This window comes from Henningerozyma blattae, chromosome 4 (assembly GCF_000315915.1).
Source record: "Henningerozyma blattae CBS 6284 chromosome 4, complete genome".
NCBI classification, from domain to species: Eukaryota; Fungi; Ascomycota; class Saccharomycetes; order Saccharomycetales; family Saccharomycetaceae; genus Henningerozyma; species Henningerozyma blattae.
In genome coordinates, this window is record NC_020188.1 from 810,106 (window position 1) to 827,099 (window position 16,994).

Genomic DNA, 16,994 nt, shown 5'->3' on the forward strand with positions numbered 1-16,994 from the left:
AGACCTAAACGTCAACCTATTCTCATCTCCACTAAAACTTTCAGGAAACTGGATCGGCCTTTCCCGAGAGGGGACCGAAAATCGAAAATGCGGAATACCAAAAAAAATGTAATAAATATTTAAAATAAACAATGAACAGAAGCTGAACAGTTTATTGAAAGTAATTTCTAGATAGATCATTTCGAAGTATAAGAATTGTGTTTTAAACATATCAAGAAAGTTGCATAAATAAAACATAAAAGCAATGTCTACTCCGGTCTTATCGCCTGCTGACTTGCCTTTTCCAATTACTATTGATCAGCTTATCACCCCCATTGGTTCACATGTAGAAAAAGGTCAACGATTATTTGCTTATAAATTTTGGTATATGGTTGAGATCGCTCAGTCTCCAGATAATAATGATCCAACCTCAGAGAACTCCAGCGACCTAAGTGGGAACAATTCTGATAGTAACGAAAATGGCAACAATGCTAGTCATCAAAAGAAAAGTATTAGAGAATCCATAGAATTTTTTGAATCCCCTTTTGAAGGTGATCTAATTGGCTGGAATGTAGATAAGGGAGATGAAATTATATCTGAAAATCAATTACTCTGTGACATTAAGAGACCTTGTAACCATGATATTGTATATGCGGGAATATGTACCCAATGCGGCAAAGAAGTTGATGATTCTGACATAATGGATGCAAGCTTATCAATATCACATACAGATACAAATTTAAAAATTAGCCGAAAGGAAGCACGAGATATTGACCAATCCAGTATGAGCAGATTGAAAAAAATAAAAAAATTAATCCTTGTGGTAGACTTGGATCAAACCGTGATCCACTGTGGTGTCGATCCAACAATTGGAGAGTGGAAAAACGATCCTAAAAATCCAAATTATGAAACATTAAAAGATGTTAGATCTTTTTCCTTAGATGAAGAACCAATTTTACCACCTTCTTACATGGGCCCAAGGCCGCCAGTTAGAAAATGTTGGTATTACGTTAAAGTTAGACCAGGCTTAAAAGAATTTTTTGCTAAAATCGCCCCTTTATATGAAATGCACATTTACACCATGGCTACACGAGCTTATGCTTTAGAAATTGCCAAAATTATTGACCCGGATGGCTCCCTATTTGGAAGTAGAATTCTTTCTCGTGATGAAAATGGCTCTTTGACTCAAAAATCTTTAGAACGCTTATTTCCAACAGACCAATCAATGGTCATCATTATTGATGATAGAGGTGATGTTTGGAACTGGTGTAATAATCTGATAAAAGTTATTCCATACAATTTCTTCGTTGGCATCGGTGATATTAATTCAAATTTCTTACCAAGACAACAGAGCACAATGCTACAATTAGGTATACGATCTCATAAAAAGAAAAATACTAATGAAACTTTAAATAGTGAGGATGACAAGTCTGATTCTACTCTAAGTGTTCATGAGAAAGATAAAACGGAAGAATTATTAACAGATATAATGGACACCGAAAAGAAATTACAAAAAAAGATAGATGAAGAAGTTAGAAGACAGGAAAAAAAGCTAATTAAAGATGAAATGCCAAAGCGGAAAAGTATTTCAGATGAGTCTAGCAATAATGAACTGTCCAAAAAGATTGAATTTTCAGCTTCTTTAGAAGTACAACAACAAAATAGACCATTAGCAACATTGCAAAGACATAGACAAAACCAAAGACTACTAATTGATGATGATGATGAGCTATTTTATCTCAAAGATATTCTAACTGAGGTCCATGACACGTTTTATGAACAATTAGATGAAGATAAAAATGAATCTGTGAGCATTCAAACATTAATGCCTCGCCTGAAATTTTCTGTTTTTAGTGGTTATAATTTTGTGTTTTCAGGTTTAATTCCTTTGGGAACCGACATTAGAAGGGCAGATATTGTATTGTGGACTAATATGTTTGGTGCAAATTCAACTGCAGATATCGATGAGAATACGACTCATGTAATCACGAAAACTGCTGGTACATATAAGGCTCGTTTGGCAAAGGCATTTAACCCTGAAATTAAGGTTGTCCATCCAGACTGGATATTTGAATGTCTTGTCTCTTGGAAAAGAATGCCCGAGAAACCATACGAATTAATCATAGAACAACCTGCATCAGAAGAAGAACTAGAAGAATTTAAGAAAAAATTAGAACTTAAGAATGAACTATTAGAAAAACGTGAAATGGAAACTGAGGCACAGTTTGAAGCTTTAAACACGAGAGATCCTGCGATTGATTTATTTGCAAGTGGCACTTCTTGGCTAAATGACGACGATGATGATATTCCAATATCAGATTCAGACTCTAGCATTGAATCTGACACTGAGAAAAATGAAGAAGATTACGAGCCAAACTTATCAGATGGTAAGAGGTCATTTAAGGAAGAATCGACAGATCAAATGAGAAATAATAAAAAATTAAAAATTTTGGATGAAAGTGAATCTGAAGTTAAAAAGAACGAAGAGCAGGAAGACACAGACTTGGAAGAAGAACTGTTGAATGCTTTGGATGATTTTGATGATGATGATGAAGGGGATAAAAACAATTAAGATAATAGCAGCATTAACTTTAGTTAATTACTTGACGTTTTAATAAATAGTACTTATTAGTTTTGGTTTTTCTGAATTTTTGTTCTTTCTTTATTGTATTTACATTTTTTTTCTTGCGATTTTTTAACGCTTTGTAACATTATTTCAATGCACTTTATAAATTTGACTTCCCTTCATTATATATACTCAATTATAATATATACCTAGATTACAATATTCATTAAAGAACTATTTATTTTTTTTTAGCAAAATAAAGAAAACTATGTGTATAAAGAAAAAATGTATTATAAAAATCGTAGGTATAATTAAATTTTAGGAGTAAGTATTTCCCTAAAGAATAGAAAACTGAATGATGAATTGTCTAGTGAAGAAAGAAAACTAATATTAGCTTGACTCAATGTCTGTCTGCTTATTCTCCTCTAATGATAATACTCTATCTTTCCAAAGGCATTCAATCATATAACCGCCACTGACGCAGACTGCAAGCCCGGCTAAACCGATGGCAAAGTAAATGGCAGCTCTGTAGCCGTTTAACAAATCTTTACCATGAGAATTATGCTTCATTTCAACAGTACCAGCCATACCTAAGCAAATTGAAGTAGAATAATTAATAACGGTATTAACTAACGAACCAGCCATACCCTGATATTGCATTGGTAATGAATCACTTAAAATGATAGAAGATGCAGGAAAGGAGAAGTCCATACCTAATGGTAATAAAAACATACAGCCTAGCATATTTCTGAAAAAAGTTTGGTTAACTGGAGTAGCAGCAAATATAATATTACCACCTAAGAATCCCATCATTGAACAACAAAACAAAACAGAAGGTTTGATTTTTTTAATGGTCAACCCACAGACTATTGCCACAGTTGAGCCAGAAATAACGAAAATAAAATAAGATGACCCTGCCCAAAGTGGACTATAGTGTCTCAAATTCAATTCAAACGAAAAATAATAAAATGTCCAAATACCGAATGAACCCCAACCACAGAACAAAGAAAATAGAATCATTAACATACCACGATTTGAAGATATAGCTTTTGGAATTAAAGGTGTTTTTGCATACTTTACTTCATAAACTACAAATATAACCAACGCACAAAATGATAAAACCAAAAGGACAATAATGTAAGCACTTTGCCATCCAACTATTGGTGCTTGGTTAAAAACAAAATTTAAAATAATTAATCCAAAAACACCTAGCACAGATCCAAGCCAATCCATTTTTAGGCCATGAATATTAGTTGGGATACTATTTGGGATACAATACCAGGATATAATCAAATTTACAAATGAAATTAATCCAAAAGCATAAAAACTCCAAGGCCAATTGCTTTTATCATACTTCACCGTAAGACCTGCAAACAACCCCCCTAAAGTAGCACCTGTTGGAGACATTGCTCCAATTATACTTATAATCATATTTTTTCTGAAACATCCAGGTCTATAAATTGTTCCAATCAAACCAATCATGTTTGGTAATGCAAATGCTAAGCCTAGACCTTGGAAAGCTCTGGCTGTAATAAAAAAAGCATCGTTATGTGCGTAAGAAGATAGCCCACATATAATTGACCATACAGTTGTAATAATATAACCTCCTAGTAAAATTTTTTTTAATCCATATATGTCCCCTAGTCTACCACTTACTAAAATAAAAGACCCTAGTGCTAATGGGAAAGAGGACATCAACCATGCTTGCCTCGAGCTAGTAGAATCTAGTTCTTTAGCTAATACATTCATTATGGATAAAGTCTGTGTTAAACCAGCTTGACTTAGCAGCTGACCTATCATTCCTGAGAAGATAAATCCAAATTCTTGATATTTATTTTTAAAATAATCAGGATTTTGATAGCTTGAGGATTCGTCATTATCGGCGGTATCAGTTGATAGAACTTGTGTAAGAGAAGAATTTAGTGATGATCTTGAGTCTATATTTTTTAAACTTTGTTGTTCCGGATTTTTGCAATCTTCATTATTAGTATAATTGATCTCATTTATTGTATTATCAGATGGATTTTCTTCCATAGAAAACATTTCAATGCATTGAGAACTAATCAAACTTGTATTAAAGGTAACTTGCTTTTTTTTTGATCCTCAAACTCATTTGTTTTGTCACTTGTCTTACTCAAGATACTTTGCTGTTTTATTTTATTAAGGATCCTCATTTTTATTAAAAATAAATTGTTTTAATTATAAAAAGTCTAGTTTATACAGATTTATGAATAGTTTTTATGATATAAAAAAATGTAAGGGGAAACATAAGTAGTTCAACATTTATCTCATCATTAATTCAGCTTTACTTCTTCCCCTTATATATTCAATTATTTAATTATTTTGAAAATCATTTTACTACACTCGTTCGATTTTTTTATAAATATTATTTAATTAGTTAATTATCTAAATTTCAAGTTATTAAGATTGTTTGCTAACGATTTGATAATCTGAGCATATAAGCTTCGTACCTTGGCTGGCTACGTAAGCTTCCAATAGATATTATTACTGTCATCTTTTGAATAATACTCTCTTAATTTCCGTGGATTTTTGATTATTTCCGTGGACTAACACTGAAACAGAAAATGCTAGATATAGGCCCCTCATCTCTGAGAGGAATTCTTACCAAAATAAAAGAGGAGAATTTGCCTTGAACAAAGGCACACAATATTTATGGGTAGTTAGTTGCCTACCACTACGGACTTTTCAAGTGTAGACGCGTCTTCCTCAAGGTGATTTGCTGCTGTTTCTTAGTAATTTGATTTATCTTCTAGTAATCCTTTAAAAAACAGGCATTTACTTCGTTAAGCCAATAATTGTTGCGGCGCAAGAATGTGAGGAGGTGCAGCCACACTCTTGGTGGCGAGCATTTGATTGGAATTGTTATCAGCAAGTTTTACTAACATAGACATCGATACAGACCAGTATTTACGTGTTTATTTTTTACGCGTCATGAATTTCAAGTACCAAGAATGTTTTATCCTAATATGGTATCTGGAGACATAGTGAAAAAATAACTGTACGGTTAATGCAGCCTTTTTTTATTGACGTGTTCCTAAAAAAGTAAGTTATTTTAATTTCAGATTCATAGTTACTTTTATTAAACCCCGATTTTTTAGTTGAATTAATTAGTCTAAACAGTAGTCTAAACAGTCTATAAATGCTTGCTCTATATGACCTCAAAACGGAAGTCGTTATATACATATAATGAACACCTAGTAGAATATTTATAGAAAATAATTTCAGATTCAAACTTACCCAATAAGATATTAAGGGAAAAAATATATTAACATTCAGCATCAGTTGAATAGGTTTCTAGATGTTTTGGTTTGTTTGTACTTTTAGAGTTCTCTCTTATAGTAATTAAATTAATAACCATATAGATGCCACTTACAATTATGCCTAGACCTGCTAAAGCATCGGCAAATATCATGGCATTACGATACCCTTTCAGAATATTCTGGCCATTATCATTGTGATACGCTTCTACTGATCCAGCCATACCCAAGCAAATAGATGTAGAATAGTTAGTAATCGTATAAACTAAGGATCCAGCCATACCTTGGTATTGAATAGGTAATGCATCGCTTAGGATGATTGATGCAGCTGGGAAAGAGAGATCAATGCCAATTGGAAGAACAAACATAATCCCGAGAATATTTTGGAAATATGATTGGTGAATTGGTGTGACAGTGAGCATAACGCATCCCCCCATAAACCCAATCATGGAAATGTACAGGATAACTGAAGGTGGGACTTTCTTCATCATGAATCCGCATAATGTAGCAATGGCACATCCGGAGACAATAAAAATGAAGTATGAGCCTCCCGCCCAAGCAGCAGTATATCCTCTAACATTTAAAACGAATGAGAAATAATAGAATGTCCAAGTTCCGAATGCACCCCATCCACAAAATAAGGCAAATAGAATCATTAACATACCACGATTTGAAGATATAGCTTTTGGAATTAAAGGTGTTTTTGCATACTTTACTTCATAAACTACAAATATAACCAACGCACAAAATGATAAAACCAAAAGGACAATAATGTAAGCACTTTGCCATCCAACTATTGGTGCTTGATTGAAGACAAAATTTAATATTAATAAGCCAAAAATCCCTAGAATTGCTCCAATCCAATCCATAGAAAGATTGTATATATTTGTTGGAATATTATTTGGAATAGAATACCAGCTTAGAATCATATTACAAAACGAAACAATTCCGAAGGAATAAAAACTCCAAGGCCATTGTTTGGGATCCTTAGTTCCAATAATTCCAGCAAATAACCCTCCTAATGTTGCTCCAATTGGGGACATTGCACCTAGTGTACCAATTATCATATTTTTTTTCATTGAACCTGGCTCATAAATAACTCCAATTAATCCTAATGAATTAGGTAATACAAAAGCTAATCCAAGACCCTGAAATGCTCTTGAGGTGATAAAAAATGCGTCGTTATGTGAATAAGAAGAAAATCCACATATTAAAGACCAAATAGTTAAAATTGCATAACCACCAAGCAAGACCTTCTTTAAACCATAGATATCACCTAATCTCCCACTTACTAATATGAATGAACCCATAGATAATGTAAATGAAGCCATTAGCCATGCTTGTCTGGATTTTTCTGCATTAAGTTCTTCAGCTAAAATATTCATAATAGATAATGCTTGTGTTAAACCAGCTTGGCTCATAAATTGACTAACCATACATGATATTATAAATAAATATTCATGTGTTCTATTTTTAAAATATTTTGGAGATAACACTTTATTTTCTGATTGAAGATTTTCTGAGTTTATATCAGAGTCATTTGAGACTGAAGAAATAGAGCCTATTACCTCATTCATACTCGTATTCGTCTGTGAATCCTGTGAATAATTTTTTTTTAACTGAAAATAGTCTTTCCTTTCTTTACTTTCTGGGGTAGCATCTATATCTAATGTTTCAGCAGTGGATAATGATATTATACTTATCTGAGTATTTTCTTTTTGAAGATTCTGATTAATATTTTGTTCCGACATTTTAATTAGCTTTATATTACTGGATGGTCCTGCGAATAACTGTTACATAATTCTAAAAGTAGAATTACTTCAATAAATATTTACAACTATTCAAAGGTTGCTTTTATATATTAGTATTTTACTATTTTTTTTCAAAAAATTCTAAAAAAAATAGCTCAAAGATTCACAAACTACTGCCTAGCATATGCAAGATAAACGCGTCAACCACTACTTAATGAGAATTAGAGATTATATTTACGTGCTTATAATAGTGAGGGGCCTCTTTTATTAGCTTTTCAACCTTGAGATATAAGCGCAGTGCCTTGTACATTCTCTTTTCCAATACTAGTATTTCATCGGAGTGGGCGCATCAATTTTCCTATTATGAAATAAAGATGAAAAGTTTTTGGGAAAAAAGAGATACAAATGACGAATATTACTAATGTTAGGCGAAGAGTTTTTCTTACAATACCATAGCAACCATTTTGGGTTCTTTAAGGCATTCACGGGAAAAATAATGATCTACGAGAATAGTAAGCAAGATATTTTGAATTTTAATGCACACATTAACTTGAATGAAAAAAATAAATTAGTGCTTGATTTCACTTGTTGCTTATATAGAACAGCAACTTCAGGGAATTTATTTGTGCTTGAAGGATTTACATTCTTATAATCAAATTGAGATATTATTAACGTTAATAGTTTTCAACTAACAATTTTACATATTTATTACAGGGTAACAGTAAATTATTAATTTTACACAATATTGGTAAAACAAATACTATAGTTTTGTTTATCTCAAAATTACTACAAATTATAATAGAGTGGTAAGAAGTTTAGATATGAGCATGTTAATATATATTGATAAGCATTCCTTTAACTATCAAAATCCATACCTTAAGAAAGTATTGGTAGTTAAATAGGTTTATAAGTCTGTAATTCTCAAGCTAATAAAAATCGGGATTATAGACATCTGCAAATCTATTATCCAGATATCTCTATACTACGTTGAAGTCTTATTTTCAGAGTATGTGAATCCAATTAATACGTTTTAAATGCGTCCTGTTAAAGTGACAGTTTGTCATTGAGAATTATTCTATACTACCCTGCATCCCAAGTACATCTCCAGGTATCCCTGACTGGTACAAATATGCACTTTTCAACCTTTGAGCCACAAGTCCATAACCCTAGTTTGGTATACAGCATTACTGGCTCTTCAACAAAAGTTTGATAATTAATGAATGTGTATTTTTGATCTTTAGTTCAAGTATAGTATAAATTTTTCCTTCATTCACCAAATAGCTTAGATTTTTAGAGTCTATTGCTGGACTATGATTATATCACTTTCTATTAAGTGGTAAAATACTTTTTATCACGTGACTTATTGTTTAAAATGTGTTTTTCTGTTTATATCGAAAAACACTATTTAAGAAATATATTCATTTTAGTTATAGTATTTACTATATATTTCTAAATAAAGTAATCGTCTTTACATCTTAAACACTGTATAACAATGTCTAACTCTCTTGAATCCCAGTAGAATGTATTGATTGTAACTGCATTAATAGCTGCCTTAGATCAAGTACGACGTAACTGATCATGTTCTGAATTATTCTACTGTCGCACAAGGATTACTCTTAGCATTAAGTCCTTCTTAGAAAAGCAGACATCAGTATATTGTTCAGTCCGGAACCACCTTTTTTCAAAAGAGCTACCAAAGTCTTGTAGTTTTAAGCGTTTGGTTACTATTTAGTGTGCCGCTATAATTTATTTTCTCATTTATTTTTCTCAGAAAATAACAAAACAGGCCTTGTTGGCGCAATCGGTAGCGCGTGTGACTCTTAATCACAAGGTTAGGGGTTCGATCCCCCTACAGGGCTTAACTTTTTGTTAGATTCTAGTAGTATTTTTTTAGATATTGCCACGTATTGTTCTATGGCAGCAAGTCCGGAGTTCAACTATATTATACTTGGTATAAAGATTCTATTTATCTAACTGTGTATGTATGGTGATTAAGATATTAATTATTTTTCTCTAGACTTAGAAACTCAACCCGCTCGTTGCTTTCTTCGTTCGTTGCTTTCTTCATTTGTTCTTCATGTAAGATTGTTCCTTTTTATATTCACATTCTCGAGTTCTTGTTCTATGTTTGTTTTTGTGTCACGTGATTCATGTCTGACCTAAATAAATATATACATAATTATTAATCCTTGAAATCACGTGATACATATTCTTAGAATATGTGACAAGATATTTTTTCTCTTGTATAATCACTAATTTTGATGATAATTTAGAAAAATTTAAGATTAGAATTGGTACACTCTCTTTTAGAAGATTTTTGTATCAAAGTTATATTTTTCAATGTTCAAGAAAATAGGAACAGCGCCATACAAATAGATACTCCGTCTTATGTTAAAAAGGTTGATCTATCATTAAGAAAGGAATTTATGATAATTAACATATTTTTCTACGCCCACTTAATTCAATTGTATTACAATTCCTCCTACTGCATACCGCGATGCATTAGTATGGGGGTTCCTGGTACATATGGCCCGATAAATGGAAGAGTTATCTGTAATTATTTAAACCACCGTAATAATATATAATATTCTCTTCAAATTGCCAATTGAGAATATTTATTACATATTCTTTTATCTGTTCTACTCTTCTATATACGTGTTTACGTTATTAGTTGCCGTGAGTCTCATTTCGAGAACTGTTCGAGTTCATGCGTTATGAATATAACCGCGCCACATATTAGATAATAAAAGCTGTTATGAAAATGCGACAAAGGTGTGAATATTCTCTAGAATTTAAAAATATGAATTGTATGCAAAAGAAGCTAGGATTCTAAGTGGGTTTTTATAAGAGTGCTCATATTATTACATGGTATCTGTTTATAAATACTTCTAAAAAACCGAATCTATTTATATGTCGAGGACTGTAGATTGTATAAAAGTATCAGTTAGTGCTTAGTGTTTAAAACCCAACAAATATTGTTTTTATCAAAATATTTGTACAACATTTGAATCTTTTGTAGTGGTGTTATTTTTAGTCATACTTTAGAAAATTGTTCTGTTTTAATAAATAGTTCTACTTATAGCAACTTTTTACCCTTCTAAGCAGGAATAAAAATTATATAAGACTACATAAAGTATAAAAAATATATATCGAGTAAAGCACTGGAAGTTTATACATTTTAGTTTAGATAAGAGAGGTCAAATCATCTGTAGGTAAAAAATCTATTATATAATTAGCCTTGCAAATGATGTCTGACAATTATACTTATCTTATAGTAGTTTAATGATATACTCATTTTGGTGACAATGAATTTTCCAATTGGGGTTTTATTAGCAACATATATTCACGTTAAACTATATTTTACCCTAAACCAGTATATCTACTGTTGTATCTATAGAGACCATGAATATCTAGCAATTCCTATCTTCAACTAATGTATTTATTTACAATTTGTATAAAATTTAGCATTTTAATATAATTTGAAAAATTAGTTTTTTTGAAGTTTTCAATTATTTATTTATTTATTTATTTGTAAAAATCTTAAAATATCTATCAGGTATTTATTTTTCACCCCATCCCATTTTAATGGCTTCATCATAAGTTGGATAATCAATGTAACCTTTATCAGGCATAGCATAAAATCTTGGTCTATCATATAAGTTCAATGGCAACCCTTTTTCTAAACGATCAACTAAATCTGGGTTAGAAATAAAATATCTACCGTATCCTAATAAAGTGTTTGGTTGCTTTAAAAATTCCTTGGCAATTTCAGGGTGAATTGCCAAATTACCAGTTCTGATTACAACACCCTTCCAAATTGAGTAAACGTAATCAGTAGTACCACCATTATAAGCACCATCACCTTCATTATCCCATGGATTAGAAACACGAGGTTCGAAGATATGGACGAAAGCCAAACGTTTACCAGCTTGTGCTCTCTTTTCCAATTTACCCAAAACGTAAGCATAATGAGCAAACACAGTTGGATCCCAACTACCAGACATATCACCATTGGTGTTATATGGAGCCAATCTGATACCAACTTTATCCTCACCAATAGCATCAACTAGAGCGTCAACAACTTCTAAAGTGAAACAAGCTCTATTTTTAATAGACCCGCCATATTCATCAGTTCTCTTGTTGGAAACTGGGTCGAGGAATTGATTTAACAAATAACCATTAGCAGCATGAATTTCAATACCATCTGCACCACATTTGATGGAATTCCTAGCACCTTGAACATAATCTTTGATATATTGCTTAATTTCATCCTTAGTGATACCATGTTGTTCAATGCCAGCTTTTTTAGCTTCTTCTTCAGCTTCTTTGGTTCTCCAAACATTATCGGAAGCAGAATCATATCTTAAACCATCTCTGGCTAAAGAAAGAGGATCAGCTTCTCTACCTAAAACCCATAATTGTGGCCAAACAAAGGACTCGTTTTCATGAATCTTGTCAAAGATTTTCTTCCATTCCACCATTTGTTCTTCAGTCCAAATACCAGGAGCATTATCATAACCACCAGCTTTGGCAGATGGAAAAACACCTTCAGTGATTAACATGGTACCTGGCCTTTTAGAACGTTGATCGTAATACTCTAAAGTCCAATCTCTATTTGGCACATTACCAGGATAATGAGCTCTCATTCTAGTTAGAGGGGGTAAGACAACACGATTTAAAACGGTAGTATTCCCGACTTTAAGAGGTTTGAATAAATCAGTATCTTTTAAAGCAACAGGCTTGGATTCAGTATTGAAGGGCATTTTATTAATTAGTTTGCTATTTTTTTTATGTATCTAATACACTAGTAAAAGATGTATCAATTGATGGTATTTTTTAGATCTAATATATAAAAGAAAGAAACATTGTTTGAACATATTCTACCCTTGGTGCTCATGCTTATATACATTAAATTTTCATGTTAATTACTTGTAATATAATAACATTAAACTTCTAGTCTATTTTATCAAGAACAACACAGAATCTCCCGCAGTAAATTTAGACCCCACAGTTACAGAATAACTCTTAGCGCCATTAGCAGTCTCCAGATCTATCCCGATCAAGGTTTCCTGTGATTTTTAATCAACGGAACTCGGTACACAGAATTCGGTTAGAATTCCGGATGACAAATATGACTGCTGGAGACTTGGCTTTTGTTTCAAGAAATATGATTATATTACTTGCTAAATATTCAGTGGAAAGTCGGTCCATATCCTATCAGTCACCCCCCATATTTCAAGTTGCATTAGGCTTAGAAATCAGCCGTTTGTTAAGATATCAAGTTAATAGGGTGTCTTGTAATTGTAGATTGACTAAGATTAATTAAAATAAAAGGTTATATAGTAAATAATAACTTGTTACTTTACTAGTCCAACCAACAGAAAGAAGAAAAAAAAATGCTTGAGAGAGAGCAATTTTGAGAGTAGTATTAGTTACGGCTTGTGCCGAACTTCTAATAACATGTTATCATAATTATTGCATAATAAACTAACAATAGCACTACTAATGAAATAATATTTTTTTTATAATAAAAAAAATATAAAGTATATGCAATGAAAGAGTTTATTGTAAACGACTATCTAATATCTCCATTTCACAAAGAATAGATATATGATCACTTGGATATTCTCTTTCGAAAGGTTGAGTATGAAATGGCATGTCTTTATTTAGAGGCATCTTTAATAAACCTTTAATGAGTAATTGATTATTTTTTTCGAATTCTTCCAATGATTCACCAATTTCTGATGGTGGTTCATTGATATCCCAATTATCAACATACATAATATAATCCAATACACCATGCCAGCTTTTTGCCCAACTTGTAAACTCAGGCTCACCACGATCATTATTAATGTTTACATTGCTTGGGTCTACAATTTTATAAGCAAGACCATAGAGAGAGGTTGCCCTTAAAGCAAGTTGATTGTGTAATGATTGCAGTTGGTGTACTAATTTTGCCTGTTCTATAGTTGGGGTAAAAGAATCAGGTACCATATCTTTTGGCTGATTTATCAATTTTTTCTCTTCCTCTTCATCACTATCCCCTATTTCTCCATTACGCCTCTTGGAAAATTTATAGGCGGTGCTACATTCAATAACTTTTTTCTCTCTCCCTGTATATTCGATGGGTTTTGAAGTCATTGATAAATAAGGCGCATCTCTTGGAGTTGAATTGAAATCACCACAAATGAAAGGATACCAATGTGTTTTCAAATGATCTTTAACATTCAATATATCAATAAATTTTTTCATTTTTTCCAATAATATATAACATTGCCTTGTTCTTTCAAATGTTCCAAAGGGATGCCAAAATAAATGAGTAGTTGAAATGATGAAACCAATATCATTTTGATCAAACGAATGTAATAAATTAGGAAAATTTTTCGTAATAAATTCATCGTTGAATTTCAAAGCAACATACATTGCAATGTTTCTTGTAATCGTTCTCCTGGCAATATTTGAAGTCTTTACATCATCGAAATCTACAACCATATGATCCACTTGTTTGAAAATTGATTTTTTCCATGCAATTAAAACACCATGGTGTTTAATCTTTTGCTTGTAATAGAAAGTATTCATATTCAAATTCGATTCTAACTGATCTTTCCAAAAATTTTCATATTGGAAATCATCAATTTCTTGTAGACATAATATATCTGGATTATAATAAGTGATCTCGTTCATCAACACTTTTGATCTTCTAAACCACTTCAACGCAGGACCACTATCACTAAAGACTTCCCTTCTAATCATCGCTTGAGCAAGACAATTATAAGTCATCAAAGAGAATTTAAATCCCTTCCTATTACTATGACCATGATGTGGTAAATATAAGATAGGTCGTTTGATGAAGGATAATTCGATGGGATGATCGGGATCTTCTCCTTGGATTAATTTTTTTTCCCTTTTCTTACTTTTAAATATTTCTCTTTGCTTACGGATTTCATCTTGGCTTAATTCTCCGGCTGATTTGTTTTGTAGTAATAAAATCTCTTTTTTCGTCATGATTGAATATATGCATTTCTTCGTCTTATTAATCTGAGCTTTGTTTGACGTCTGGATCTACCACACATATGGATGAGAATATGACTTGATAAAAGAATGTAAGAGAGTATCGTATCTATATATATTTATAGGACGGAGATTTACCCTTAAAAAAATTATCCGGGGTAAAATAAAAAAAAAAAGGGGAAAGCAAAAAAAAATTGATGAGCCAAAAATTTTTTCTTAGAAATAAAGGAAAAAGAAAGAATGGTTCTCAAGTAAAAATTCAGTTTTTAAAACTCGAATATCTTTACAAAGTATAACAGTTTTATAAAAATATACTAGGGGCTAGGGTAGATATATATATAAAAAAAAGTATCTGTATATATGTTAAAAGGCGCTACTTGTCATTTCTGCAGGCAAGATATTTCTTGAATGAGGATTGAATCTGAGCATTGATTTTTTGTTCATAGTTGTAGTTGTGTTTGGATCCTTTTCCTTTTCCTTATCCTTGTTTTTATCTATATTGATTTCATTATCATTTTCTTCATCTGAAAAAGCTACACTGAATGAATCGACCATTCTTAGGATATCGCTTCGATCTAATGCCTTGCCGTCAAAACTTAGATCAAAACTATTTTGAATTAGATTCGAAGCCGTATTGGCAGTTGTTGCAGTGGCAGTTGTCGATGCTGGTGTTTGAGCAGTTGTAGTGGCTGGATTGATTTGAAGATGTGGATTTGAATTTATCAGTTTTCTATGGATTGGATTAACAATTTTAATGGTATTAAGTAAATAATTTTTCAAGATTAATTTATCTTCATCTTTGGTCAAATCACTAATTTTCAAATTTGGTTTACCAAAAGATTGAATAATTTGATCATTAGAGTCATTACGAGTGGCCATCAATTCATTTATTGTTTTATTATCACCTTTTGAATCTTGCTGTAGTTTTCTCAATGGAATGATCAATTTGTATTTCTTTCTTGAGACATTTTTCAAATGTTTTGGTAAGGTGTTTATTATCGGCTTCAATTTATTCATACTAGAGTTATTACTTGAGTTTGTATTTGTCGTGGAATCATTAAAGAATTGATTCAAATCGATCGAATTATTAAAGTACTTAGATCTAATCGATTGTTCTATATACATCCTATTCATCACCGGCAAAGAGTTTTCATCGTAAATCTCCTTCAATTTGAGCTGTTTCTGTTTATTATTGTTATTATTATTGTTATTATTGTTGCTATTTTTCGTGGGTGAACTGTGACGATTATTCGAAGAGTTATTATTATTATTGTTGTTGATCAAATAACTATTCGATTGGTTAAGCTTGTTATAATATTTGTTGTTTGAGTTAGTGGTATTAGAATTGTTTTTGTACGGACTAGTACGGTTATTATTGTTATTATTGTTGTTATTGTTGTTGTTGTTGTTGTTGTTATTGTTGTTATTATTATTGTTATACTTCGATGGACTATTAACCATTGGATTTGGAGGAAGTATACTTTCGACAGTAGACCAATTCAAGTTTGGCCTATTGCTATTTGGATTAAAACTAGTCCTTTGAGGAGACGTATTCACAAACACGTTTGATCTCTGAGGAGATACATTCATAAAAGTATTTAATCTTTGAGGAGAAGTATTTATAAACGCATCATTTCTTTGAGGAGAAGTATTCATAAAGACATTATTTCTTTGCGGAGATGTATAAACATGTGGCTGAGGATTAGTTCTCTGGGGCGAAGCACCAAACACTGTCCTTTGAGGTGATGTATTAAAACCACTTCTTTGAGGAGATGCATAATTCAAATATGTATTACCACCAGCTTTAGTGGGGCTTTGCCACTCAGGGTCGTTCCAGTCCTTACGGTACCTAGTGGTGTCTAAGTGCTCCATGTTCGATGGGCTATTCGAACCGGAGATAATGAACCTCTGCTGATGTCCCGTCTTATATATACGCGAGACCACAAAGCAGCCTGCCTCATTGGGCAAAGTGTCAACATACGCCAGATCGCGTAACCCTACCAGAACCCTGGTTTCAAAACGGACAAACCCTAGAACAGAACAACCCTAATAATTATCCAACCCTATTTTTCACTACAACAAGACCTGGGTTGCACAACCCAGGGTTACGATAAGCTACGTCAGGGTTGGAACCCTAGCACTTTCCCGACCCCGCCGACAGCTCCTCGATGCATATTTTTTTTTATTTTAGTTTTTTAATTTTTCTATTTTATTTCTATTACTACTATTGTCATTATTGTTTGATTTCTCCCTGGTTTATATCGGCTCCGATCCATACATACCCATTATTTATTATTCAAGACAGTCTAGGGGTTTTCAAATCAACGGTAATATAAATACCAATTGATAAAACACCTACAACAAGAAAAACACCGCCAAAACCACACTAAGGATACTTACTGTATCTAT

General features: G+C 32.1%; 6 protein-coding genes and 1 non-coding gene across 7 annotated transcripts; 2 read left to right on the forward strand and 5 right to left on the reverse strand.

The window, feature by feature from the left end:
* Nucleotides 1-244: 244 nt before the first annotated feature.
* FCP1 (protein serine/threonine phosphatase) lies at nt 245-2,551 on the forward strand (the record flags this gene model as incomplete). The annotated part of the gene is made up of 1 exon (XM_004180297.1): nt 245-2,551. The coding sequence occupies one exon, from the start codon at nt 245-247 to the stop codon at nt 2,549-2,551; it is 2,307 nt and encodes a 768-aa protein (XP_004180345.1).
* Nucleotides 2,552-2,935: 384 nt separating this feature from the next.
* TBLA0D03270 (MFS transporter) lies at nt 2,936-4,588 on the reverse strand (the record flags this gene model as incomplete). The annotated part of the gene is made up of 1 exon (XM_004180298.1): nt 2,936-4,588. One exon carries the CDS (start codon nt 4,586-4,588, stop codon nt 2,936-2,938), a length of 1,653 nt encoding a protein of 550 aa, XP_004180346.1.
* A 1,243-nt stretch (nt 4,589-5,831) lies between these two features.
* TBLA0D03280 (MFS transporter) lies at nt 5,832-7,574 on the reverse strand (the record flags this gene model as incomplete). The annotated part of the gene is made up of 1 exon (XM_004180299.1): nt 5,832-7,574. One exon carries the CDS (start codon nt 7,572-7,574, stop codon nt 5,832-5,834), a length of 1,743 nt encoding a protein of 580 aa, XP_004180347.1.
* A 1,786-nt stretch (nt 7,575-9,360) lies between these two features.
* Nucleotides 9,361-9,433, forward strand: TBLA0Dtrna3K. Its single transcript has one exon. It is a non-coding gene; the product is annotated as a tRNA-Lys (tRNA).
* Nucleotides 9,434-11,134: 1,701 nt separating this feature from the next.
* TBLA0D03290 (alkene reductase) lies at nt 11,135-12,337 on the reverse strand (the record flags this gene model as incomplete). Its single annotated transcript, XM_004180300.1, has 1 exon — nt 11,135-12,337. The coding sequence occupies one exon, from the start codon at nt 12,335-12,337 to the stop codon at nt 11,135-11,137; it is 1,203 nt and encodes a 400-aa protein (XP_004180348.1).
* A 799-nt stretch (nt 12,338-13,136) lies between these two features.
* Nucleotides 13,137-14,579, reverse strand: TBLA0D03300 (uncharacterized protein; the record flags this gene model as incomplete). Its single annotated transcript, XM_004180301.1, has 1 exon — nt 13,137-14,579. One exon carries the CDS (start codon nt 14,577-14,579, stop codon nt 13,137-13,139), a length of 1,443 nt encoding a protein of 480 aa, XP_004180349.1.
* A 369-nt stretch (nt 14,580-14,948) lies between these two features.
* Nucleotides 14,949-16,457, reverse strand: TBLA0D03310 (uncharacterized protein; the record flags this gene model as incomplete). Its single annotated transcript, XM_004180302.1, has 1 exon — nt 14,949-16,457. The coding sequence occupies one exon, from the start codon at nt 16,455-16,457 to the stop codon at nt 14,949-14,951; it is 1,509 nt and encodes a 502-aa protein (XP_004180350.1).
* Between the last annotated feature and the right edge of the window lie 537 nt (nt 16,458-16,994).